Raw genomic sequence first — 25,769 nt, 5'->3', positions numbered from 1 at the left:
TGGTTATTAAGCCGCAGCTGTGTAGCACAGTTTGTATTGTAGTGCATCATTTGGTCCTTCAGCGCATGGGACTTTCAACCGCAGCTGAGCAACGTGTCCCAGGTGAGTCCCATGCGCATCGAGCATGCGCTCCTTTGGCTCTTTGACGCTTAAGCATAACGAGGGGAAAAAAAGAACAAAGGGATCCACATGATTTGTTGTACTGTCTCCTGCCAACACATTGATTTTATTTACATGCGTTGCAGGTGTAGAGGCTATTTGCATGATGTAGCCAGATTGTCTGGACCCACCCAACCGCAAATTATAAATGATTAGTGGTTTAAGGTTTCACTTAAGTACACACACACATATATGTATATATATATATATATATATATATATATATATATATATATATATATATATTCTGTGTGTCAGTATGTTTGTGTGCGTGTAGATACAGAGATACAGTTAGTGTACAAGTGTATTATGCAATTTTATAAAGATAATCAAGGTAACACCGACATACCTCCATGCATAACACCCTGTGACGGACACTGCCTCAGACCAATAGAGCACGCGTCTTGCAACAGGTTACGGGCTAAACAGTCGAGGGCTTTGGGGCTAAATCCCCGGATGTGACCAATAGAACCAGTTGGGGGGCGGGGCATTGTGAAGTCTTCTTACGTTTGTTTTGCGTGAAGCAATACATGTTTGGTTGAGCTTTGAATGAGGAGCCATCATCCCGGCGGCTAGGAGGTGGAAAATACATTTCAAAGTATCTCTGGATGAATTCAAAATGAGCAAGCAGGCTTTTTTCACAGGTACTCCAGTGACTGTTAAGCTTCACTTTATCTCGGTGCTGGGTAAGCGTGTTTTTTTTTTTTAAATAATGAAAGAGAATTGATTTGTAAGCGACAAAACATGCCACAGACCTGTTTGTCTGTGACAAAGTAGCAAGGTTGCTAGCAGATTTTTTCGCACTCTTGTTTTTTTTTTTTGTTTTTTTTTTGAGAGAGAGAGGGGGGCGAGGTGAAGAGGATGAGGGGGAACTATCAGTCATTCCGAGACAAAAGAAACCCTAATATCTTCACCAATATGTGGCTGAGGGCAAATGACAGCCAGCAATGAGACCAACTCGCCTTTTGTGGCTCGTTGAAGTCTACATCCCCTTGCCATTAAGTAGCGTTAGCTTATTCTTCGAATCGCGTGTGTTATGCAGGCGATCTCGGAGAAGAAGTAACCCAAACAGATCGTTGCAGACATATTATTGTTGCTTATTCCCTTCGTAAGATCCCGATAGTATGCCAGGATTTCGAGTTGACACGAATCAACGAATGGCCGAGGAGCAAATAACAAACGGCCTAATCGGCACGTTTTGTTCTCCTGACTCCTTAACTTGCATTGAGACTTTGTGTTCACTTTGAAGGCTCTCACACTCGCCAGCAGCTTGTCCCTGAGATTTTGTTATTTCGAAAAACCATTGCTTCTCTTCAGCATATTAACCACAACGCTTAAGTGATCATTCATGTGGACCAAATAATTGCTTTTCATTGAACTCAATCCGTTTATTGAAAAAGCCATTAAGCTTTCATCCAGTAGCTGTTATTTTGCGTACTGCAGCTAGAAATATTGCTTGGCGTGCTTTGCTGTTTGGACAGTATCAAACAAACACAGAATTAAGCTTGTAGTTAATTATTTTAAGGAAAGGTCTCTCTCTGGAAGCTGCTCTTACTGTAGGAGTCCAAGGGTTAAGCATTAAGTGAAAATAATTCTTAGAAGGAGCTTGGACTTTCAGAGTAACACACTAAGGATATTTATCCTTTCCACCTGGCAGCTAACTTGAGAAATCTGCATCTGCCAGTAGTTCTGTCTGGATTTATTAGAGTCCATTGATCTGTAGTGCAGCTGTCTAATCCAAAAGCAATGGAGTATACGTCTTGGCAAGACTGAGTCCGCAAAGAAGATGTATTTTCAAATTTCCTTTAGTAATTCAATTACAGTTGTCTCTGGAGGTCCTGTTTGAATTGCACAGTCTGAGCATGTGTGCTCTTCCATCAATAGGCTAGAAAATGGCTCTCTGCAATAAAAAAGACAGGTCTAATACAGGAGGAGGTTACACTTGCGAGTCAAAGCTCACATCAGTGTCCTGAACTTGGTGTTTAGTGTGTGTTCCACATTTCATGAGCTGTTTTCTGCTTAGTTGCTAGTCCAATTGAGGGTGAGGTTGAGGTTTAGAATTGCTCCACTCAGTTGTAGTGAAGGGGAATATCAGATTGAAAGTCTAAAGAAAAGCATCCTGGAAGCTTAAGAGTTTATCAGGAGTAGGTGGGCCAGCAGGTTTCATCTGAAATTCCCTCTAGGAACCTGCTACTGACCAGGATTAAACAGTCCTCAGTTTCCTTATGATAGGGTAATAACAGGTTTTGGTTACAGAAATGCTATAGATTGCTACCTAAGATGGGTGTTCTTCCCTGTTAAGTAAAAACAATACTTTAGCATAATTATATACCCTTTAGTTGTTTCCAAAGCCGACTATATACTGGGGAACAGGATCAAGTGCACCATCCACCATTTGGAATAACAGATTTATATGGGTTAGGATCCTTCAAAAGTTTAGTATTGATTTGTCTAGAGCTGCATTTGTATGAACAACATGCATGTGATGCTGAATAACTACATTAGGGACCAAAAAATTTGGTGTAAATAGTGAAATGCAAGGGGGCTGTACTAACAAGCAAATCCAGTATACCAGGATGAATTGTGATATTTGGGTTCACTCACTCTAACATCGGCAGTCGGGCTAAGTGGTCACACAACGGTTCCTATCAACTCGATAAGTCAAGCTAGGCTTTTCAAGTCTAGCTATGAGCACATTCACACAGTGGTGTTGGCCACATATGGCACAAACATGCATACATTTACTGGTAGCGGGGTGGCCTATTCTACTTTACAATAGAAACAATAATAGAAAACTACAATAATAGAAAATATGAAGTGGTCAAAGACACATGTCAAGCTAAAAGTAGCACATTTACTGCAACCAAAGCAGCATTGTATGTGTCTGGTGGGCATTGTATGTAAATGATATAAATAAGAAGTATATTAATGTGTGGTTAGGAAGACTGGAGCAGCACATAAAAACTCTATTTAAAGCCCAGTAGAAAACCAGCAAGTAAGCTTTGTATATGTAAGTTAGTAGACTTCTCAGCACCACAACTCTGTCATAGAAGCACAGGTTGAGCATTAGCTTGGTAAGATGGATGCAACCCTGGTGGTTTTAGACTGTGTGAGAGCAAGTAACGAACAAAAATATAAACAGAATTTAAACTGGCAGGTAAGTAGAACTGCAAATTTTATACAAGGTCAAAGCTTTATACCAGCCTTAGCGTTCTTTTAGTGTTATATAACTATTTTAAAGGCTAAACAACAACATATAAAATTGCTTAAAAACTGCTAGTAACCACAGGGTATGTCTAATTAGTTGTTGCCAGAAAATGACAAAAGTGAAAGTTATATTAAGTTAATAAGTAGGCAGTGGGTTTCAAAACTTGGGTTGAACCTAAAGTCCCTCCACTAAGCCCCAAATACTGCTTTGTAATATAGGACTGTCATAAATATGTATAAGTGTTGCTCTGTTGCCTGTACTTGAAACATTTTTCTGTAAATAGTGTATTGGTGGCATTTTTTTAGGCTATGTCAGTTAAGTACTCAGATTTTCAAATCAAATGCTGTTCATCATTTCTATATATCTTTAAATAGCCAGTGAAATGACCTGTGAGTGTTGTAGTCCTAAAAATATGTCTCTGTTTAAAGTGTTTGCAAAAGTTAGGTGTTAATGGCTTTAATAAAAAAAAACAATATATGAGAGGTGAGAGATGGTTGTTAATACGGATGCATCAAATTTTTGTGCTTTGTGTGCAGTGGGAGAGGTGATAGTGGAAAGCTGTGATACAAATGATTAAAAAAAACAACAACTTTAAGTTTAAAAGAAATACATTCAATTGTTCATCTCACTTAATATTTTTGTGCACAAATGTTAATGTGTGTTTTCTCTCTGTTTTCTAGGTTTCTTTGGATTTATTCCCCTTCAATCCCTATATTTAGTTTGACTTCTGAAGACCAATGCCTTAGTTCTGATCAAACATTACTCGTAAAAGACATACATACGCTGGGTATATTAACAGTGAGTTCAGACCAGTCAACTATATCACTCCCCCAAACCCTTCTTTCCCAACTCAAGACAGATTAAGAGGGGCATCAGAACATTCAACAAGCTACCATGTCCTCCATCCTTCCCTTCACCCCACCTGTTGTGAAGCGGCTCTTGGGATGGAAGAAGACTCCAGCGGGGAGCGGAGGAGCAGGAATCGGAGGGGTTGGGGAGCAGAATGGAGGTGGACAGGAGGAGAAGTGGTGTGAAAAAGCAGTTAAAAGCTTGGTAAAGAAGCTTAAGAAGACGGGACAATTGGACGAGCTAGAGAAAGCGATCAGTACACAGAACAGCAACACAAAGTGTGTCACCATACCCAGGTAAGATAGGGACCCAGAGATCCTGTATTTCTATGTTTTGTTTTTTTTTTGTCTCTGAACTGTAGACGCTCATTCACAACAGCTTTGTGCATTAATACATTTATATAAAGCAAATTTTTTCATTTCCACTGAATGGTTAAAAATGAAGACTACAACAGTGAACAATGCAGTTGCTTTTTTCAGCACTGTCACACTTCCACACAAAAACAAATCTGCTGGCAGCATGGAATGGTGTGCCACAATACCGCAAATTAGTGAGTGCAGTGAGGTATATCAACACACATGAAAGTAAGAAAAAGAGTGACAGGCACCCACACATTTGCAGAAAGAAGTCTCCGTTATGCAACAGTGGGTCCACTTCCCCAATACTTTGTGCCATAGGTTAGCAAGGCAGCAGAAGTGAAACCAGGTTGGAGGAAACAGATGTCCTGCATGCATTGCCAACCAAAACCATCTTGTGCTTGCTTTCATTAGAACTCACTAACCTATATGCAGAACTCGGGGGTGCATTCACACCGTCTGCAGAGTTTGCTCTATATTGATTTTTCTCTGATAATCTTTGATTGCATCAGCCTTGTGGTCTTCTGCACCTTAAGAATATGAACTGCCTGAGCTGATTTCAGTGTTTCCTTTGAGAACATTATACCGATGACTGATCATTCGGATGAATTTGATCGAAAACAGTGAAAAGATTAGAATAGAATAGAATAGAATAGAATAGAATAGCCTTTATTGTCATTGTACAGAGTACAACGAAATTGGAGTGCCACTCCCTTGGTGCAAGTTTCAATAATAAATATAAATGTAAAATATAAAAAGTACAAAAAAAACAATCGTAAGTACTCAAACAATAGTATGTACAATATATACAGGATAGCAGCATTAATATAATGACAGTATGAATAGCAGCATAATATAATGACAGTGAAAACAGTGAAAAGATTAACGTGCCTATTCTAGAATTTATCTTTAAAATATATTCAGAAATTTTTTTTGTCTTGCGCCAGTAGTTTGCACCATCTCGTCTCCTAATTCTATAAAGTTTATTTTCAAATCAAAGATCTAAATGTTATTTAAGTAATAAACGTCTCTGGCTTCAAAGGTAGGAGCATAATGTTGTTGTTTAACTGGTAGCATACTTTTAAGTACTTTCAGATAACAGCAGGCGTTACTAATTAAATAGCTGCTTTTTTTTAATTAGCACTCTGCATTGGCCACTTCACTTCATGAAGCACTTTAAGTCCAGTAAGTTTTGTAGAAATTATGTTATTACAACTCTCAAGCAATAAAGTAAGAGACAACCAAATGTGAATAGCTGTTGAAGCAATGTCCAAAAACTTAAGAATACCTTTGGTATGTAAAGCATTCTGCACCAGTTAACAAACTGTTTGAAATATGATGAACATTATATGATTACAAAAGTTGATGAAATTCTATTAAAAAATGAGTTGTGCAGTTTGTTACAGTGAAGAATATTCTCTTAACAAATTGCAGTTTTTGCAAACAAGTGAAGAAAAAACAAAAGAAAATGCATCTATTTATTCTTTTCATTCTGAAACTGTTTGCCATAATACCTAGTTCAAATAGTCGCTGGCTACCTCTCTTACATATGGCTTCAGTAGATTTCTGTTTGTCACATGAGAAGGTGTTGGAAGTCTCCAGATGAGGTGAGACAAAAAAGTCATGGAAACCCAACAAAGTACACGTGATCACCTTTCATTAATTCACTGAGGATCGGATTATTAGAAGCTTCCCTTCTCAAGTGTTTTATGCAATGTAGTCTTTCTCTCCTTTCTGTCTTAAGCCTCATGTTAATTACAAATTATAATTTGGTATTATTTTAGTACCACACTACGTACTTATGCTGACCATAAATCAGCACACTCAGACTGGCCTGTCACTGAATTGATGGGTGCTATTCTTGATCACTCAACCCATTGCTTTCTATTGGTAGCTTTTGACAGATATGGAGAAGAAAAAGAAATGAAAATTCAGATCTAATTTACATCAGGTGTTCAAAGCAATTGGCATTTCAATAACATTTTTCTAGTCCTACATATGTGCTTTAGACTACAGGCCACATTTAACCATACATCCATGCAAGTGTCTTATTCTGTACACTAAAAGCACTGTATCTACCTCTTATCCATGGCCAATTAACAAAACAAGCTCACCTTTTGACTGTGGGACGAAGCTGGAGTATTGGGGTAGAAACCCATATAGTCACAGAGAATGCTGGTCAGATTTACCGAGAATATAATGGAGTTGAAACTAGCATGTGTCTGGTTTGGCAGACTGGTGCTTTCCTGCTTTCCTTCCATTTTTTGTAACTTAGTTTGTGAAACAATTGAGGGCTTTGTGAGGTGACCAGAAATGTAAATGCAGCTAATGTGATGGAGTTTGCACTGTATTTCTTTTTTCCTTTTTTTGGCCTTGTAGCACACACAGGTTCACCTTCTGTATTAAGGAATATTAGACGACGTCCTTGGTGGGCAGATAGTTTCTCAGCAGTGCACTCTGGTCAGATTTCTGGCTGAGGTCAGACAGACATAATTACATTGCAGTCTTTAATGCATTTGTGTAGATGTACTCTGAATGGATGAGCGCGCATATATATATAGATAGATAGTAGAGCTGGGCAATAGAACGATAACGATATGTATCGCGATATAACTTTTACTCGATAGAGAAATTCAACTATCGCGATAGACTTCGCCGCTCTTGTCCTCTTAAAAAAAAAACAAAAAAAACAGGTCAGCCAATCCAAATTAAGTAGCGCAGAGCCGAACCAATCACAGCCGCAGCGTCACGTCGCGTGACTTGTTACGTACAGCACAAGTGCCAAGCCGCACGTGTGTTTGTTTGGGAAGCAGCCAGCGGGTAATGGAGCCAGCGCTTAATGGAGGAAATGAGTGTGCCGACTAGAAAAATCAACCGAGCGTGACCGAAGAGAAAACAGATGATGGTTCCAATGCCGGAGAGATTGTCGAACGGAAGAGCCATAGAAGTTCCGTAGTGTGAAGGTATTTCGGCTATTTCAAGTCTGACAAAAAACAGAGTAGCGTGCACTGTAAATTGTGCCGAAAGCAAGTCTGGAAATACAATAAACTGGTGCATGCGTCACACTGTGCGCCACGTTATTGTTTCGGTGAAATGAATTTCTACAATACTGTTAATTCTACTCTCTGCAGTGTTTAAATGCTTACATATACACACAGTTACTGTCCCTCCACACATACGACTCGGTTCTGCTTCTATGCCCCAGCTTTGTTTACTTTTTCCCACCGAGGCTTCTAGACTTCTGATTGGCCAACATTTCTGCACGGTTAGGAATCTAGCGCCACCTGCTGCTTTGGCATGTTCATAGCAGCGTTTTCCTTCATTTCTGCCTTTATGTGTGGACGGGATTATTTTTTAAAACGAAAACGGAAAATCTCCGTTTTCAAAAATACCCGTGTACGTGTGGACGTAGCCTCAGTCTCTGACTGGAAGCGCTAATTCCTCATTCGGCTTTTGTCAGACTAAAGTAACTGTTAAAACTGTTTGAAAAGCTAAGCTATACAACAAGGAGAGATTGAGAATTTCCTTTTAGTTCTCAGTTTATTTGATATTGACAAAAGTTAGTCAGTTTTGTCTGTTCTTCTGTAAAACAAACTAAGATTTATTTTTAGAATTAATATTTTGTTTCTAAGTGGAATTGACAATTTAGTCTGTTTCGTTTGTTCTATTTTGAAACTTAAACGCTTTAGCGGCTGCCTTTTGTGTAGTTTGCAATATTTGCCTTTATTTATCTGAAAAAGTCTCATGTTCCTTAAGTACATCTACCCTGTTGAACTTATTATGGGAAATAAATATTTAAATAAAAACAAGATGCTGATTATTTCACATTTTACTTGTGAGCAACGGCACATTTAAATCTTACAAATATAGTTATTTGGCTTATATCGTGATAGATATCGTTATCGCCTGAAATGAAAAAAACATATCGTGATATGAAAAAATCTCATATCGCCCAGCTCTAATAGATAGATGTAAAATCAGTACTTTGCAAAAGTTTTAAGGTACCCATCATTTCTTTATATTTTGCTAAGAAACTGTAGAAATATGTGCAGTGATGTATTCAAACATGTAAAAACCTAAATGTAAATACAGTATAAAAGGCAAAAACAGGGTTTGTACAATTGTAGTAGACTTAATCTAACTTAGGCAAGCTTTCTTTAAGTAGTCTTCAGGAATTGTTCTCTTGAAGGACATTCAAAGTTCTTTGGATGCCAGATGGTTTTTTTTTTTTTTTTTTTTTTTTTAATTAAACTTTATTTACAAACAACAGTTTAACATACAAGGCACCATCATTAATCCGAGTATGTTACATCCTCGGTTGAGCATTATAGCAAAACAAACAAACAAACAAAACGAACAAAAAAAACCCCAAAAACAACAACAATAAGCACAAAGTTAAAAGAGTTAGCACAAAAATAAAGAACAGTCATTGAAGGATTCGAACCAAAGGCAAAAACTGGATGCCAGATGTCTTTTGTTTTGTTCTCTGTCTAGATGATCCCTTACCACTTCAATAATATTGAGGTCCAGGCTCAGGGGAGACCAATCAATAACTGAAACTGACAGTTTTCCATTCGAGTGTGTTTGGGATCATTGCCAGACTGAAAGTTGCAGCCCATCAGATGCTTTCCAGATGGTATTGTGTGGTGGATCAAAATCTAATGATACTTTTCTGTAATCATGATACAATCAGTTCTTACAAGATCCCCAACACCTAGGGCTGAAATGCAGCCCAAGCTGTCATAGAAGCAAGATGCAAAGAAATGAGGGCCAGCACAACATTTTTGCACAGTATTGTATGTGGTTATGTACTGTATTCTAAACAGTGCATCTGAAAGTGGTCTAACTGTTGAGGAAGTTGTCAGAGATTTTAGCACAGATGAGAATGGCTCATCATATGTTGTCATCCATGTCCTGTAAATGAAAAAGACAAGACTTGCATGATGCTAAATGTCTGCTGTTTTCTTCTCATTGAGGAATGTAGGTTAGATTGTAGTTTCTGATATAGAACTGATAAAATCATGATAGTTACCGAAAGACATTTGTTTAGACAGTATGTTTTAAGGGTTGTAACTACACAGCTTGGATTCTTTTAGCTGCATAGTACGTCACATCGCCTCTAATTTCCTTTAAGCTCAAGAAAGTGACGATAAAGTCTAAGATTTTTTTTATTTTCTTTTGGTCTTTTTGTGGGTGGAGTGAAGGATGTGGAAAAAGGTATCTCGAGTATTGCAAGGTGTTTGTAGGTTTCTTTCTGACTGGAGGTAGGAAACACTGTAGCAGCTCTGCTATTTCTGGAGATAGTTGGTGGTAATGGAAATTTTAAATGACAACAGCCTAATGTTTTGCGCATACTTTGGTTAAACTTGCAAGAAGACGCTTTTAAAATACAGTTCTAGTTTTGTGTCAAATTATCTCCAGTGATCAGTAGGTGAATAGATGAAGATCAAGGGTTCCCAGACAGGGGGCTTTTTGACGATGGACTCAAGAGACCTTGTACTTTTGACCTTTTTAAGTAGGAAAGGAAGAAGGCAAAGTGCTATCTGTGATTCTTGTAGTTGTAAAACTATGCAAGTAGGGTGATAAGCTTCGAGATAGAGAACCTTGCACAGACAGGCATGACAATCATTTTGCTCTAATCAGACAACAGGATCTCTCACACAAACTCCTTATATGCAGATACACATTAGTGTTGTATCCTTTTTTTTTTTTTCTTTTCTCACGTCTTGACACACGAAGTGTTTAGTGATATTTTTTTTTTTTTTTTTTTAAATGTCCTCATTCACATATCATTCATGTTTGGATTAATATATTTCTTCACATCACACTTCTCATGTTTTTGAAAAAAACATGCCCAAATGTGTGGTTTTATTTTATTTTTATTTGTTTGTGTGTTCTTTGCAGTTGTGCATTTTAGCGGCTTATTAGCCACCTAAGTCAAGTAAATGACAATTGGATGCATGCCTGGAATTGTATTATCTTACGGAGCCATTCTGTGTCACCTGATTGCACCACATCACTATTGTCTGATTTGGATTTGTCTTGCAGTCATCTGTCATCTTGTTGGTCTCTTACTGGGAAACTGAAGGTGGAGCTTTTTCCTTCCTTCATGCCATTGAGTTACCAACTGTACATATCTGTGATTTCATCGTACTAATTTGGAATGAAACGCCTCATGTTTACCATCTGTTTGCTTTCATTTTGTATTTTTTTTTCTTTTTCCACTTGTGTGCGTGTGTATGTGTATGCATGTCTTTGGTGTGCGTGCCTGTGTGTTTCTGTGTCTGTAGCAATTGCTCAGACCTTTGGGGTCTAGGCTCAGGCCACATGATAGAGCAGTGGGACTCAGCAGGCATGTACGGATATCCTGACCACAGCAGGTGAATATACTCACATGCATGAAAAATACAGTGATCCAACAGATTTACTACATATGTCTTCATTATTGCAAAAGTTGTGCAGAAAAAAGTAATGCCTATTGTTTTTTTAAGATGGGGTCATTTCTGTTGTTTTTGTTTTTTAAACCAGATGTAATCACAACTTGTGCTACAACTTTGCATTTTTGGTTATTTAGTAGAGGTGGGAATCACCATACATCCCGCGATACGATATTATCACAATACTTAACGCACGATACGATATTATTGCAATTTTTTAAAATATTTTGCGATATTCAGATTCTGTACATAAAGGTAAACTTTATCAATATTCATTTTATCTGATATCAAAGTCTCGCACTCAGTCTTTCTCTCATTTCAGTCAGTTTTATTGTTGACAAACTGAACGGTTTGTTTTACAGTCTAGTCCAACTTAACTGAATGCAACCATCTGGTACAATTATAGCTATTCTGAACTATGCAATTTATGAAAACTATGCAGCCCCTTCAGCAACTGAAGAATTTGAAAGTAAATTAAAACAAAATATAATTTTACATTAAATAAAAAAGTTTTAAACTTAATTAAAATAAAACATGTCTTAAATTAAAATAAGTAAACTGTCATGTTTATTGCTGCCAAAAAACAAGTTAAACACATTTGGACAGTGAAGGAATGATTCTTGCTCAGAAAAAGGATCAACATGCTCTGAAGTCAGAGCACAAAAACCTTTTTGTAACAGAATATCGATTTCTGCTGTCCCTGTATCGATACATAATTAGCAAACAAAATATCACCATACTACACAGTATCGATTTTTTTCCCCCACCCTTATTATTTAGACGATAAGGAAATAATGTAGCTGGTCATTTCCACTGAAAAGCTTTCTTTATAGCTTTTTAAATAATCAACTAGCAGGTAGGCTTTTAAAATAAGGTTTAGCCATGTAACATATCCAGTAACTTTTAAAAATATATACCGTATTTCCCGGACTACAAAGCGCACCCGAATATTAGCCGCACAAGCTAAAATCAGGGGAAAATCCTGTTTTGTACATACATTAGCCGCACCTGACTAAAGGCTGCAGGTGTTTCAATGTTGACTTATCATATGTAAGAGAATATGCACAAAGGGAATTGTCAGGAAAGAGATGGCTGTTTGGAGACACACCCCTTTTATTAATATTTTGAAAAACAAGTTATGGGTACATATTTGCATAACCTTTTAGGTATATGTACAAGTAGCGGTAATTACAAGTAGGAAACATGTACTGTGCTTCATAAATGAGTAACAAATGTAGTACATAACAATAACCTACAGCACACCAGAAAAATAGATTCGGACTACCTTTTAGGCTCAGGTGCAGCGACACGGCTTTAACAAGAAGAAAAGTCAGTCATTCACCACCATCTTCCTGCCCACTAAAACCACCAAAGTCCTCTTCTCCAGTGTCGGATACAAACAGGCTTAGGGTGGCTTCGTCATCCACTCTCAGCTTCTTTCCTTCGTTGTCACTTTCAAAACCAAAGAAATCCTCGTTGTCAGTGTCAGAGTCGAACACCCTCAGAAGGGCCGTGGCGGTGTCCTCCTCTCCATCATGCAGCATTCAGCCCTTCGAAATCCGTTGGTGATCATTGATGTTTTCACACTTTTCCACGCTGTCAGAATCCACCGGTGGAGTTGAGCATAACTTGCTTTTCGCATTGTTTTTCGCGCTACTTGTACGGCACTATGTTGTCTGGCGGATGGACACGTGACCAACACACCACTCTTGAACCCCGATACTGTGTGTCTGATCACATGCCCTTCCGCCAGGCAACGTAGTGCCGTACAACAGCGGAACAAACAAAACAAATCGTCTTACGATATGACAAAAATCATGGACAATCCATAGAAAAGCCGCACCTGACTAAAAGCCGCAGGGTTCAAAGCTTGTGCAAAAAGTAGCGGCTTATAGCCCGACAATTACGGTATATATTAGTAAGCACTTTCAAACCAGAAATGACACAATCACCTTTCAGAGTTTCTGAGAGTTTTTTGTGAAGATCTTGGCGCATTATGAGCTGCTTTTCATCTTCTCTCGCTTAGGTCACTGGATGGCCGTCTTCAGGTGTCTCATCGTAAGGGCCTGCCTCACGTCATCTACTGCCGCCTGTGGAGATGGCCTGACCTTCACAGCCACCATGAGCTGAGGGCCATTGACACCTGCCAGTATGCATTTAACCTTAAGAAGGATGAAGTGTGTGTCAATCCCTACCATTACCAGAGAGTGGAGACACCTGGTAAGGGTCCTTGAGAATTGTGTGTCCTCTTACTTCAAGTACTTTTGGTTCTGGTGTTCAAGATGTCCTTGAACAACCCTATGAGCATGGTAGTCATAGCAAAATCATTGTTTTAGATCTCCTAGTCTCTTTCCGTTTTGTGCTGTTAAAATCAGTCTAAATGTGTTTATATTAGTGTTCATTCGTCTTTTTACAAGATTATATTTAGTGGAAAAATGCATATAATTATATCATATTAATTGGTATAACAATTTCCATCTGTACTTGTCAATAACACTCCTTTTCTCTTCAGTGCTGCCACCGGTGTTGGTCCCACGTCACACAGAGATTCTGACAGAGCTTCCGCCTCTAGACGACTTTACAAACTCCATTCCTGAAAACACCAACTTCCCTGCAGGCATAGATCCTCCTAATAACTATATACCAGGTATGTATGTTTTCCTTCATATTTCAGTAGTTTCACTCATTTGTTTAAAGTAACAACTGATCTTTCTGTGCTAACTCTTGAGCTTTGGTTTAGTATAAAAACCCCTTGGCTTTGTTTGGGTTTTAAGCAATGGTTGCTGTTAAGAATACACATCTTATTTAATGTTCCTTTTTTACAGACACTCCTCCACCTGGCTATATGAGTGAAGATGGTGAAACCAGCGACCAGCAGATGAATCAAAGTATGGAATCAGGTAGATTAGTTGAGTTTAGCACTTGGAAATATCCTTAAGATTATACTCGCATGTAAACTTCTGGATTTTTTTTTTTCCTCACACATGCACGTCATTACAGCAGTGTGTTTTACACAGGCAGTGTTTAAAATGCAAAACAGAGTACAACAAGATGTAATGTGTTGTATGTTTTTGTCATCAGGCTCACCAGCAGAAATGTCACCGAGCACCCTGTCTCCTGTCAGTCACGGCCTGGGTAAGAGCGATTTATTGGTTTATTTATTTATCTTTAGTTTCCTTGGAAATTATCAATAAATGATTCAATGAAAACTTTAAACATTACCACCTTGATTTCTTTCTTTCAGACCTTCAGCCAGTCACCTATAGCGAACCAGCATTCTGGTGCTCTATAGCTTACTACGAGCTAAACCAGCGGGTTGGAGAGACGTTCCATGCCTCACAGCCATCCCTGACCGTTGATGGCTTCACCGATCCCTCCAACTCTGAACGCTTCTGTTTAGGGCTTCTCAGCAATGTTAACAGAAATGCTACTGTTGAAATGACAAGGAGACATATAGGTACAGCATACACTGCCACACACTCAAAAATAACATGGTGTAGCAGCTACTCTGTGTGGGAAAAGCTCTTTTTAAGGATTTTTACAGTGTTGCGGCACTTTAACAATACCTGCACTATGAATCTCAGATTCATTACACTGACGTCCTTGAGCTGTAAATGTGTCTTTACAGAGATTTCAATTGTAAAGGTGCTGTGAGAAATACAGCAGTTCTTTCAGTGATGGCTTTAAAAATCTATCTGATAAAGACATGTTGCTGAATAGGTGTGACTGATTTAAGACTTTCCATAGCACTATGTCCACTGATATTTCACTCAAGTTCAAGCTTTGCTCCAGAGTAAGCCTTTGTGATTTTTTTTTTCTGTCTTTTTTTCGTTAGCTTCACATTAATTTTTCTGTGATACATTCTGCAGGTCGTGGCGTGAGATTGTATTATATCGGAGGGGAGGTGTTTGCCGAGTGCCTCAGCGACAGTGCCATTTTTGTCCAGAGTCCTAACTGCAATCAACGATATGGCTGGCACCCCGCCACAGTCTGCAAGATACCACCAGGTTTGTACATGTTTTGTTTTATTTTTTAAATAAAGCTGAATGATTCTTATACAACAGTTTAAAAAGGTCCTGCCTGGTTTGCTTACAAGATACAGTATAGAAGATGTACTTTATTTATCCTAAAGATGTGAATTTTGCAAATGTCTCAGAAAGGTAAAAACTAATCTGGGATCAAAATGAGTATTAAAAAATGTTAAATAAGTAAATGTTTGGCTGACAATATTAGGTAGTAGCATACAATACAGTAAAAAAAAATCTAAGTTTATAAAAAAGTGACTTACCTAGTGTAGTAGAAACAGCATAGCAGATATCAGATGCTATTAAAGTTTCTCAGTAGCAGAAAGTGCAGTACAGTGAAGTAAATCAGTAAGTGTTAAGTGCTGTGACACTGCAGGGTTGAGATAAACTTTTGAGAGATGATTCTCTGCTAGGCATATGTGTTAATTTGAACACAGTTATGGCATGAACCACAATTTCCTGTGTCAGTCAGTCTGGAGCTGAATCACTCTTAGTAAAAAGTGCACTGCTGCCTGTACAGTAAGTGGTTCAGAGGGCTTCTAACGTGTCCAGCTTGTATCACAGAGGTGGCCTTCCAGATTGGTTTGTTTAGTCTGTTGGCGTCCGACTGATAGAAAATCCCTAGTGTTTTGCTGTACACATTGAAGGATCTCTGCCTTCTCAGGGGATACAACCTGCTTGTGCCCTTCTTGGGGAAAAAAACAAAAAACCGTAGAGTTGGTCCTCCTCCAATGGAAGTATCACCAAACAAAGATTAAGAAAATGATGGTGCGTGATGGCTGTGCTTTTTGTTTTTTGTTTTTTTTTAAATTAAAATAGCTCTGATATGTAGACCCCCCCCCCCCCCCCCCCCCCTCTGATATTGATGAAATTGAGCTTGAAGAAAGGGAATACAGTGTGACAGTCTTTTCAGACACTCACCCACACTCTGACTCATCTGTACCCATGTAACTTTGAACATTTCATCCCTGGCCAAAAGAGCAGTGTGAACGCTATCATTACTGAAGCACACAGTGGTACTGAAATGCACCACAAAGATCTTTTGAACATTCAGGGGTCAGATTTGTAAGGCTTGTGTAGAATAATTCCTAACATGCAACACACCCACTCCTCACAATGGTTCAGCTTGGTACCTACAAATATAGCACAACTGTGATCTTGCTAATTCTAATATTCAGCTTACTGGTTTTGGAAATGCACATTTATTTAATTTGTTGTTAATTTGGCTTTATTTTTGTAAAATGTTACATGTGCACAAATGTGAAAAATGAAATGTCCTCGGAGTATTTGCATTAACTAAATTAAATCTTTCCTGGTGGGGATTATTAGTCCCACACATCATTTTGTTCGTTTCCTTTTTCTAATGTATTTTTTTTTCTGTTTTGATAGGCTGTAATCTGAAGATTTTTAACAACCAGGAGTTTGCCGCACTGCTGGCCCAGTCAGTAAATCAAGGGTTTGAGGCTGTATACCAACTAACCAGGATGTGCACCATCAGAATGAGCTTTGTCAAGGGCTGGGGAGCTGAGTACAGGTGAATTTGTCTCTGAAGCACATGTTCTCTTACACTGCCATCCATAATGAATGGAGGGCTTTCTGGTCCCCATCAGACCAGAGAGTTGCTCAGTAAAACTCAGTAGTGTTGTCTCTCTCTCTCTGTGGACTGCTCAGGAATATAGTGTTTGCAATTTCTGAGCCGTTTAATTCATTTATTTTTCTCTGTAAACTGTTAATGTTGCAAATGTTGGCATGACTCTGATTGCTAACAATATTTTTCTGGTTCTATGAACTGAAAGGCTTAGGCCTACCTTCCCTTTTTAAAAACAACTTTTGGTTGTAATTTTGTGTACACATCAGTGTCCATCTAAGTTCTTTATGCACTAAAAATGAGCTTGTGGGTAGAGGCCACATACGGTAAGTGTCACAAATAGTTGTGACAAAGCTTGTGGTTCCCTTCACCTCTGCACATTTTGCTTGCCATGATGTGATGGTTGAATAGTCAGCAATAGAAGTTGTATTAGTTCTCAAGATGTTCTAGGGGGACTTTTCTGAAGCTATTGGACTGTGCATGAAAAAGACTGTAGTTTCCCTTAACACTGACTCATAGCTTGTATACCTTCAAGTTAATGGACTGAACCTAAGTAAATTAGTCTTAAGGAGAAATAGTGAATCAGCAACCTAACTTGAGAAAGTGATGAAGGACTTGAAATTCAAATCTAGGTACACTCTCACTCTCTATTGCGGTGTCAGCAGTATATCTTACATGCAGGTCATAGGGAAGCAGCTCGTGCAAGATTTTAAGTGGTCATAGTTTGTGTGTGCACGTAAAATGTTAAGTTTTTAGGAGCTAAATGCATGGAACATCATTAACAAAGGATGAGGACTGACTTTTTGCCTTACTGCTCCCCAGTGTTCAGTGGAAGGTAAAACGGGTGCTTTTTACACCCCAAACAGTTTTGTATTTAAACAGAGTAGTAGTTGGTTGGCATGTCCCAAACAGACTGTGAGTGCAGTAAAGGCATCCTGCCAAGAGTAACACACAATGTAACAGTCTTGGACAAACTGCAAACTCAGATGTACATTTTAGTATTTTTAATCACACGTAAGAAATCTCATAATAATGTTTAACATACTGGGTTTTTTTTTTTTGTGCTTTAAAAAATAAAAAATGAATATTGATATGAAATCCATCTATAAATGCTGCTTATTATCAATAACAAATCACATGAAATGCTACTTTTGTCCCATACCCATGTGCTATATTTTTATCCTTGCAGGCGTCAGACAGTCACCAGCACCCCTTGTTGGATTGAACTGCATCTCAATGGCCCCCTCCAGTGGTTGGATAAGGTGTTGACCCAAATGGGTTCACCCTCAGTGCGCTGCTCTAGTATGTCCTAAACAGTGTCCTGCTTTTGCAGATACAAAGTCAGACATTTCAGTGTTTGAACAGTGTATCCTAAAGGAGAGCACCATGCAGTCTTAAGTGATGTACAAACAACAAAACAAAAACAAGAAGAAAAAACCCCCACACACATTGGACCCGGAGGACAAGAGCTTGACATCACTAATTGACAATAGTGGTTTATTAAGTGATGCCACAATAGACCCTGACTCTGTTGGAACAACTGACACATTCTAGTTCTCATCAAGTGAGATCACCTTGCAATATCAAAATGACAAGAGAGTGATGTCCTATTGGGCGAGCCTACATTTCTGATCTGAAAACCCAAAGCAGGACAGAGCTTTATTATCCTCCTCACTGACACAGCAACAGCTGCTTCGGGCATCGAGCATGTGACCTTCTACTTGCTGGACAGTCTGTCCAACTACTCGTTCAGATCGCATCTTCACTACCTATTTACCACAGCACAACTTTGATCCCATGTCAGTATTTCCGTTTACACGACGCTGACTAACAGTACTACTGCCACTCCAGGCTCACAATCGACCAAAGCCAACTTCACATCTTCATTTTCTGGCGACCAAACTTCCATTTGATTTGGGATGCTCCTCTCTTCTCCCAGTCAGTCATGTGCTGTTGTTATCACTGACCTCACTATGTTGGAATGCAAAGTCTTCTGCTCTTAAAGGGGTTTAATTACTCATGAACCCCATCTTCGCATTTTCTCATGCACACAAACCATATGCGCTTTCCTTTTCCTTTGTTTTCATAATGATAAAGTGTCTCCTCTTTATACGAAGTGTGGACTGGTTGGTGAGGAGTTTCCATTAAATAGTAGTAGTCATCACTAACCACCTAGTGTAGATGATTGGAATTAAAGTTGAGGATTACTTGAAGCAAGTGTCTACAATATGTCACACTAGGCCAAAATTTGTTCCTCCCATGCACCCTCTCTTACATTCTCCTTATTTTATTCCACAGTTACATCGGCTTGTTTGTGAAGAGGAGCTCTGTATAGACTTTGAGATGCACAGGCTTAAGATTAAACACAAGGCTTCACTATTGCTTACGTCTAACAAGAGGAAAAGATAAACACCTATTCCCTATGTTTCACATTTGTGGAAGAGGCATAAATCTCTGCAATAGTGTATCATTATTGACATTTTATCAGTAAGTAAAGTCCTGCAGTGTTGGACTGTAATTAACAAGCATCCTCTATTCTGCACTTGCACTATCCTAAATTAAAAATGGTTGCCTTTCATGTAAAATATAGCAAGGTATGCTTTTAAATTGAAAATATAGAAGTGTTGAAAAGCCTACTCGATTCAAGATAATCACAGAAGAAGATTATTATTTTAGACTATTTACTGTAAAGATTTGGGCCCTTACATTGCATGAATTGGTGTTCATTTGATTTGAAAAATGAATAAATAAATAAAATTTCCTATCTGAAAGCCAGCTGGTACCGACATTGGCGTTTGAAAGCGTTTAAGTATTCAAGCTTTAAGTACTCCACAAGCTAGTTACTCTACAGTTATTTTCTTTACTTGTTTCCTTTAGCTACATTTTGTATTTTCTGAGTATTTTTTACATATAAATATATTTAAAATCTTTAAAGCTTTCTTCCTTTTTATTAGAATTTATTTTTCTTAGAACATACCTTCAGTTTGAAAATTATTACAGCTTGATGACTATTTGTGTGTGTGCGTGCGTGTAGCATAGGATATACCATTATCACTGAATTTACCACTTAAAGCACATTTAGTTATCATTGCGCTCAATGACTGACATTGTCCTAATTGATACCTTTCTTTCTTCAACGTGTGAAATTTGGAGACTTTCACCATATTTAGGCTCTTACAGATGTCATCTTAGTGATACCAGTATTTCATCTCAGAGTCTGACCAAAGATCGGCTTAATCTTTAAATTCACCAGTGGCTGTTTGAGCTCCACAATTAAAGATGAGCATTTTATGGTTAAGTACCACAGCTATTAGAAAAATTAAGGTGTTTCGATGACTAAATAACTGACCTTTTGGATATTGATGTATAATCCAACCGCCTCGCAATGGAGTATACAGCACATGGTATTAATTAATATAGCTCTGTTGCTGAAAGGTGTATTTGTGGAGTTAAGATTCCAGTGTGCAGTGAACAAACTGCATCAAAAGCTGATTGAGTTCCGTAATTCAACACATGCACATTAATTAACAATGAGTGTGTTTACTTGCACACGGGATACTAAGTTGAAGTCTCTGTACTGTAAGTGAATTCTTTACTTGGGATTTTAAGTGGGACATGTAAATATATAATAATGGGACTCACTTGCCTCATTGTTGTGGCTCTTGCTGTCACATTCCCAGTATCCTCATTTTACATTCTCTAAATAAAAGAGCTGTTGTTGGTGTGCACGTAAACACATTCCCATCTTCTACTTGATCAGTGATGCAGATGTGACATATTATTATTGCTATTATTTTATTTTTTAAGTAAGGACACCAAAATGAAGGTTTAGCTTCTCACATAATGAGGGCCAAGACATGAAGTCCAGAAATCCTGGTACATGATACATTATTGCATATTCAAAGATGTCAAACTTCAGTAGGTGGGTTTTAGAGCGCACAGTTGATGGATGACGTCTCTCATTAGGCAGTGTACTTCATTGCCTTTATTTTTATCTTTACTTTAGAGCCCTGCCTGTCTTTATACTGGTTTGACCCAGGCAAATGTTGACCTATACTCTTCACCTAACTAATGCTCATCTGTAACCAGACTAAAACCAGCTCAATGTGGTAAATGTTGTTTATCTTTTTGTTATTTATCTGTCAACCTGTCTTATATTTTCTTTTTTTATTTATTAGGGAAAATGTTGACTGGAAGTTATAGCCAGACTTTCCAAATGTTAAAGTGACGATATCATGGTGTATTATTGCTAACCCACGTTTGTTCTATGCAGAAACATTGATAAGGTTTTTGTTTTTGTTTTCTTTTCGTTTTTTTTCTGATGGCTAGTCATACTGTTTTGTGCGTATTGCCGGGATCCAGCAAAAGCCTTCGCTTCTATTTGTTTTTAAGTGCCACCTAAGACTTTAGCCTGCCCTACAAATTACCAGCTCTCAGAGGGAAGATGAAACCAAATAAGGTTTCATGACGGCTGATTCAACACATTCTGAAGGTCCACATTCCTATTTAAGGATCACGTGTTGTATTATTATTGTTATTATTATTATTTCTTTTTGTTTCCTGATTGTGATGACAATTGTGTATCTTCAAATAAGCCTCTTTCAGGTGAATCGTCAAGAAGGTGGTTCTTTGGAGACAGTGAAGTTTCTACATGTCACTAGTGATGTGTTGTTATATAGTTGTACTTTTGTTTTTATCATACATGCTGTTCCTTTTGCTTGCTGTCAATGGAGCATATTCACTTAGACAGTCTCTTAGAATTTGTCTTTTCAAACACTTCACTTCATAGGCTTTCCAACTACCTTGCATATACAACTTCTTACTGTGTACACTAATAAAGCTGTTTTAATTCAACTGAAAATAGTGTCTTGTGTTGCATTGCAAATAGTTCTAGCCTTTGTTAGGCTGAGTGTTCTACATAAATGAATAAAGCTCATGTTGGTGTAGTCATCAGTTAAAACTGACAGTTTACCTGAATTTCTTTAATTTAAAATACCGTCCTTTGTGGTGTTTTCGCTCTCGGCATAAACAGGCTGGTTCTTGTACCTTCAGAGCTGCCTTAATTCTTCTTGGCATAGATAAAACAAGGAAACAGTCCTCGGATGCAGAATTGTCGGCTGCACATCCCAAACTCATACCGCATATCTCAGGTGGTCTGCTGGATTGAAATTTGTGATTGTGGAGGCCATTTGCGCTTTGCGACATGGTGCGTTATGCTGAAAGGGGCCATCAGAAGATGGGCACACTGTGGTTTTAAAGGGTTGGACATGGTCAGCAACAATACTCAGGGAGACTGTGGTGTTTAAACAATGCTCATATGATATGAAGAGGCCTAAAGTGTGTCAAGAAAAAAATCCCCCACATGACTACACCATCAGAACCAACAGCCTGGAGAGTTAATAGAAACTAGACATGATCCATGCTTTCATATGGTTTATGTCAAATTCTGACCATACCCTCTGAATGTCACAGCAGAAATCAAGGCAACGGTTTTCTGTGTGTTCTGTTAACCAGTTTTGGTGAGCCTGTGTGTAGCCTCAGTTTTCTATTATTAGCTGACAGGAGTGGTACCTAGTGAGTCTTCCTCTATTGCAGCTAATCTGCTTTAAGACACATATTGTGCATTTAGAGATTTTCTTCTGCATACCTCAGTTGTAATGACTGTTTATTTGGGCCATTGTTCCCCTTCTATCAACTTGAAGCGCTCTGCTCTGAACTCTGTCATCAATGAGGTATTTTCGCCCCCTCACTGGATATTTTCTCTTTTCAGACCAAGCCTAGAGATAGTTGTGCAGGAGAATGACAGCAGATTGCAGCAGTTTCTAAAATACTCAGACCAACACCAATGTCACCCCCCCCCCCGCTGATACTCAATTTGACCTTCACTGAGTTGCTGCACACATTTTATGTGCACATAAAAAAAGTGTTTGTTTTTTTGTTTTGTATAATGAGACATGTTTATTTGCTCTCCCCAGAAGCGAAACTGATAAATATTAGTGTATTAGACCAACCAAATTATGATTAATTAGCTTAGGCCACCGTGAGGACACTTTTAAAATGGATTAGCTGCAAGATTTAGCTGGAATAAGTATTATCTCAACCACAGCTACAACAAGGACGGGCTCTTCCAGCTCATTAGCTAAACACTGAGTTCTTCGATGGATTCAATTAAACAGTAACACTTGAAGAATTTGCATTTCGGAGGTCCAGGTACTGTCTTTGGCTAATGTCCATCCTATAACTCTCGAGAGATATAAGTAAAGTAAACTGTTTAAATCAGTAAGTTGATGCACAGACGTCTATTGAAGTTAGCTTTGTTTAGACTGTCTGTTAGAAGTCTTTTAGCTTGTGTTTGCTTTTAAAGCCTCGCTAAAGTGTATTTAGTGAGGCTTATGTGGTGTTTATAGTGTATTGCATGTAAACTGAAGGGCTTTGGTGGTTTAGTTCAAATACTAAAAAGGATGGCATTACTATTAAAAATGTAAGCAAATCACTAGCCTAGTAGCCTAGGTTGTAGAATATGGGTTGGTCCTGATGCTAGATGTCTTATGATTGTCGGTAGGGGGAGGTAGAAGCAAACTAATGAAGCGCCCCAGGGGTGTGAGGCGCAATAAAGAAGCTCAAAACCTACTTTAAAATTTAAATTAGATTTTTGTGTTTATTTATTTATTTGCATTATTTTACTCCCAGTTCACAACAGTATTATTAACCTGTGCACGTGTTAATTTGTAAATGTGTTTTAAGGAAAGCCGGACTGTTACACAGGTACACTACCTGTCTACAAGGACACTGACAGTTACTTAGCGTTGTAATGAAGATTTAAGTAGTTTGTATATTTCTGTAAAAAACTGACCAAACCAGTTTGATAATAAATGTTTTCTTCTTTATGTGCACACTCACAAGCATATATACAGACACTGGATCACAACCCTGAAACAGTAACTGATCTGTAACATAAATAAAATGGTAATCTCTCCCCCCCTGAATTATTTATATTTGTTTACTGTCAGTGAGTGAAACCGTCTTTTAACCCCCTCCCTTGAAGTGAAATAGTCTACTTAGTGATATGGTGGTTTTACAGTTAAACATCCCAGACACATTAAAACACATTAAAACCTTTGCAGTTAAAAGGCTGGGTGGAGTAAACAGTCTAGAGAGTGGAGTATCTTTTATATGTGTTATAGTATGTACTGTTGTTGTTGGTTTTAGATAATTGGTGTTGTGATAAAAAAAAAGCAGTAAAATATATTTAGTAACATATTTTAACCTGTTTCGTGTAAATACTCAGCATTTTGGTCTTCCCAGTTAAATTTATGCCAGTACACCTATTACATCTTTTTTGCCTGCCTGAATGAGTAGTCTTTCTAAGTGACCCACTCCATTACCAGAGCATCATTAGGGTGTTGTTGTTGATGCTTACCCTCCTTCCTTATGGTTTGGCCTTGGATCTCATCCAGTCCCCTGAGTCCTCTTACAGTACAGAGCAGTAAGCATTTCCCAAACAAATTAATACCATATCCTGAGTGTGCCTAAACTTTCTGGAAGTGTAATATAGACTATTAATGGTGGCAGTCATGTTTTTTTCAGTTGCGGTGGCAGAAAAGATTTCAATTTATATTTCCGATTGGTTAATAGACGCAAGAACGTTAATTGTTGTGACTGTGGCGTCTGCTTTATGGACTAGATATTGATCGGATGTGCTGGCTATTCATGCAGAGGTTGCAAATGCAAAATATGTTTCCCAGTAACTATGAGAGTAATTCGGCTTGGTAAATTACAGTCAGCAGCAAATATAGTATTTTGCAACTGTGATCTTACTCCAGGCTGTTAGTATGTGTAGTGTATTATGGATTTCACGTGAGCATGAAGTTTATTTGAGTGTAGTTATGACATTTCATTGGTTTTACGACTGCTGCTCTTAACAGTATGGCTAATCTACGTAATGCGTACCGACAAGGGTCTCTCTCAGCTGGACTTATTAGCTTGACTCCTCATCATACATTTCAGCACAGCTATAAATAGCTGTCTTGTAATTTGTTTATCTATTGCTGTCCATGTCTCTGTCTTTGTTTATGTCTATGCATCTAAGGCAAAAAAAAAAAAAAAACCTGACACAGGTGGGAGGATTTTTAAGAATACCTTTAACTCTCTCTGTCAGGTATTTTTTAATACCTGGTGATGTTGCAGCGTAGGTCCTGACATACAACCTGTGTGCTGACCCCAGACTGACATCTATCATTAATATGACTTTTTGTTTCTGACGTTGTGTTTGTGCCATTTGACATCCCAGTGTAAGATTCCTTTCATGGGTTCCTTACATTTCACTTACCTGACCCCTTGAATCTAAACCTTATACGTGCTGCTTGATCCAACCGTGTGTGTGTGTGTGTTTGTGTGTGTGTGTGTGTGTGTGTGTGTACACGAATGATGTGTGTCTTTCCTGGACAGGGTTAAGTGGATGGTTCCTTGGGAACAGTCGATACATGTGTAGATGAACCCTTCTTACTTCTTGGCTTTACATCTTAGAAAGGCACTTTGTGTGTATTTGGGCACCATAGGACCCGAAGAAGGTTGATCATGTATAAGTTATGTTAACTAATTAAGACTGGGCCCTAACCTATGGCTGACCCCAAGGAAATAACAATGAACCATCTAAAAGCCTTTGTACCTGCTTACCTGTGGCCTCTTGGCCACACTAGAGTGTTGGATATCCTGTGTGCCTGTGTGTGTCCATGCATGTGTGTGTTTTGGCTGGCTGGTAGCAGAGGGCTACTCTGACCTGGTAACTGGAGCACGATGAGAGAAGAAACGAGAGAGCAAAGAGAAAAGGACAGCGAGAGAGCAAAGAAGAAAAGAGCCATCTACCCCTCTCTTACTTTCTTTCACCGAAGAGGGGAAAGAAAGTAAGGGGGTGTAGACGGCTAGTCCATGTAATTAGGCCTAAATGAGTTTTCCACTGACTCAGTGGGTCGTGGCAGCGCTGGGACAAAGATATGCTGGAGGTCAGGGAGTCATCAAGTTTGGGGATGGGGCATGGTGTGGTCACATGAAGAAATGAGTGCAGCGTGGCAGGCGGTAGACCTCCTTTGGTCAAGGTTTTTTAGGGGAGACTGACACGACTTTTTTTCCCTGTTTCTTTATGGTTCT

At 38.5% G+C, this 25,769-nt stretch overlaps 1 protein-coding gene and 1 long non-coding RNA gene across 5 annotated transcripts in view; both read left to right on the top strand.

Moving 5' to 3' along the window:
* The first annotated feature begins 684 nt into the window (after positions 1-684).
* smad2 (SMAD family member 2) lies at positions 685-21,476 on the top strand. 4 transcript variants are annotated; one of them, XM_085463340.1, is made up of 11 exons: positions 685-803; positions 4,048-4,512; positions 10,863-10,952; positions 13,036-13,229; positions 13,522-13,656; positions 13,835-13,909; positions 14,091-14,144; positions 14,254-14,466; positions 14,879-15,016; positions 16,424-16,568; positions 17,812-21,476. In XM_085463340.1, exons 2-11 carry the CDS (start codon positions 4,262-4,264, stop codon positions 17,933-17,935), a joined length of 1,419 nt encoding a protein of 472 aa, XP_085319466.1. In that variant the 5' UTR covers positions 685-803; positions 4,048-4,261; the 3' UTR covers positions 17,936-21,476. The 4 variants fall into 4 exon arrangements, with proteins under 4 accessions (XP_085319466.1, XP_085319467.1, XP_085319465.1 ...); XM_085463341.1 differs by having other exon boundaries at positions 685-845; positions 13,835-13,897; XM_085463339.1 differs by having other exon boundaries at positions 685-845.
* A 1,108-nt stretch (positions 21,477-22,584) lies between these two features.
* Positions 22,585-25,769, top strand: part of LOC146705607 (uncharacterized) — a 76,624-nt gene continuing 73,439 nt past the window's right edge. Inside the window, exon 1 of the long non-coding RNA XR_014921714.1 lies at positions 22,585-22,832. This is a non-coding gene — a long non-coding RNA (uncharacterized LOC146705607). The remainder of the gene's footprint in view (positions 22,833-25,769) is intronic.

Source organism: Copadichromis virginalis, linkage group LG7, assembly GCF_057382275.1.
Source record: "Copadichromis virginalis isolate Kocher_CV1m ecotype Utaka linkage group LG7, C_Virginalis_male_GT1.1, whole genome shotgun sequence".
Lineage (NCBI taxonomy): Eukaryota > Metazoa > Chordata > Actinopteri > Cichliformes > Cichlidae > Copadichromis > Copadichromis virginalis.
The sequence above is the reverse complement of the archived record's forward strand: the minus strand, read 5'-3'. Positions and strand labels throughout refer to the sequence as shown.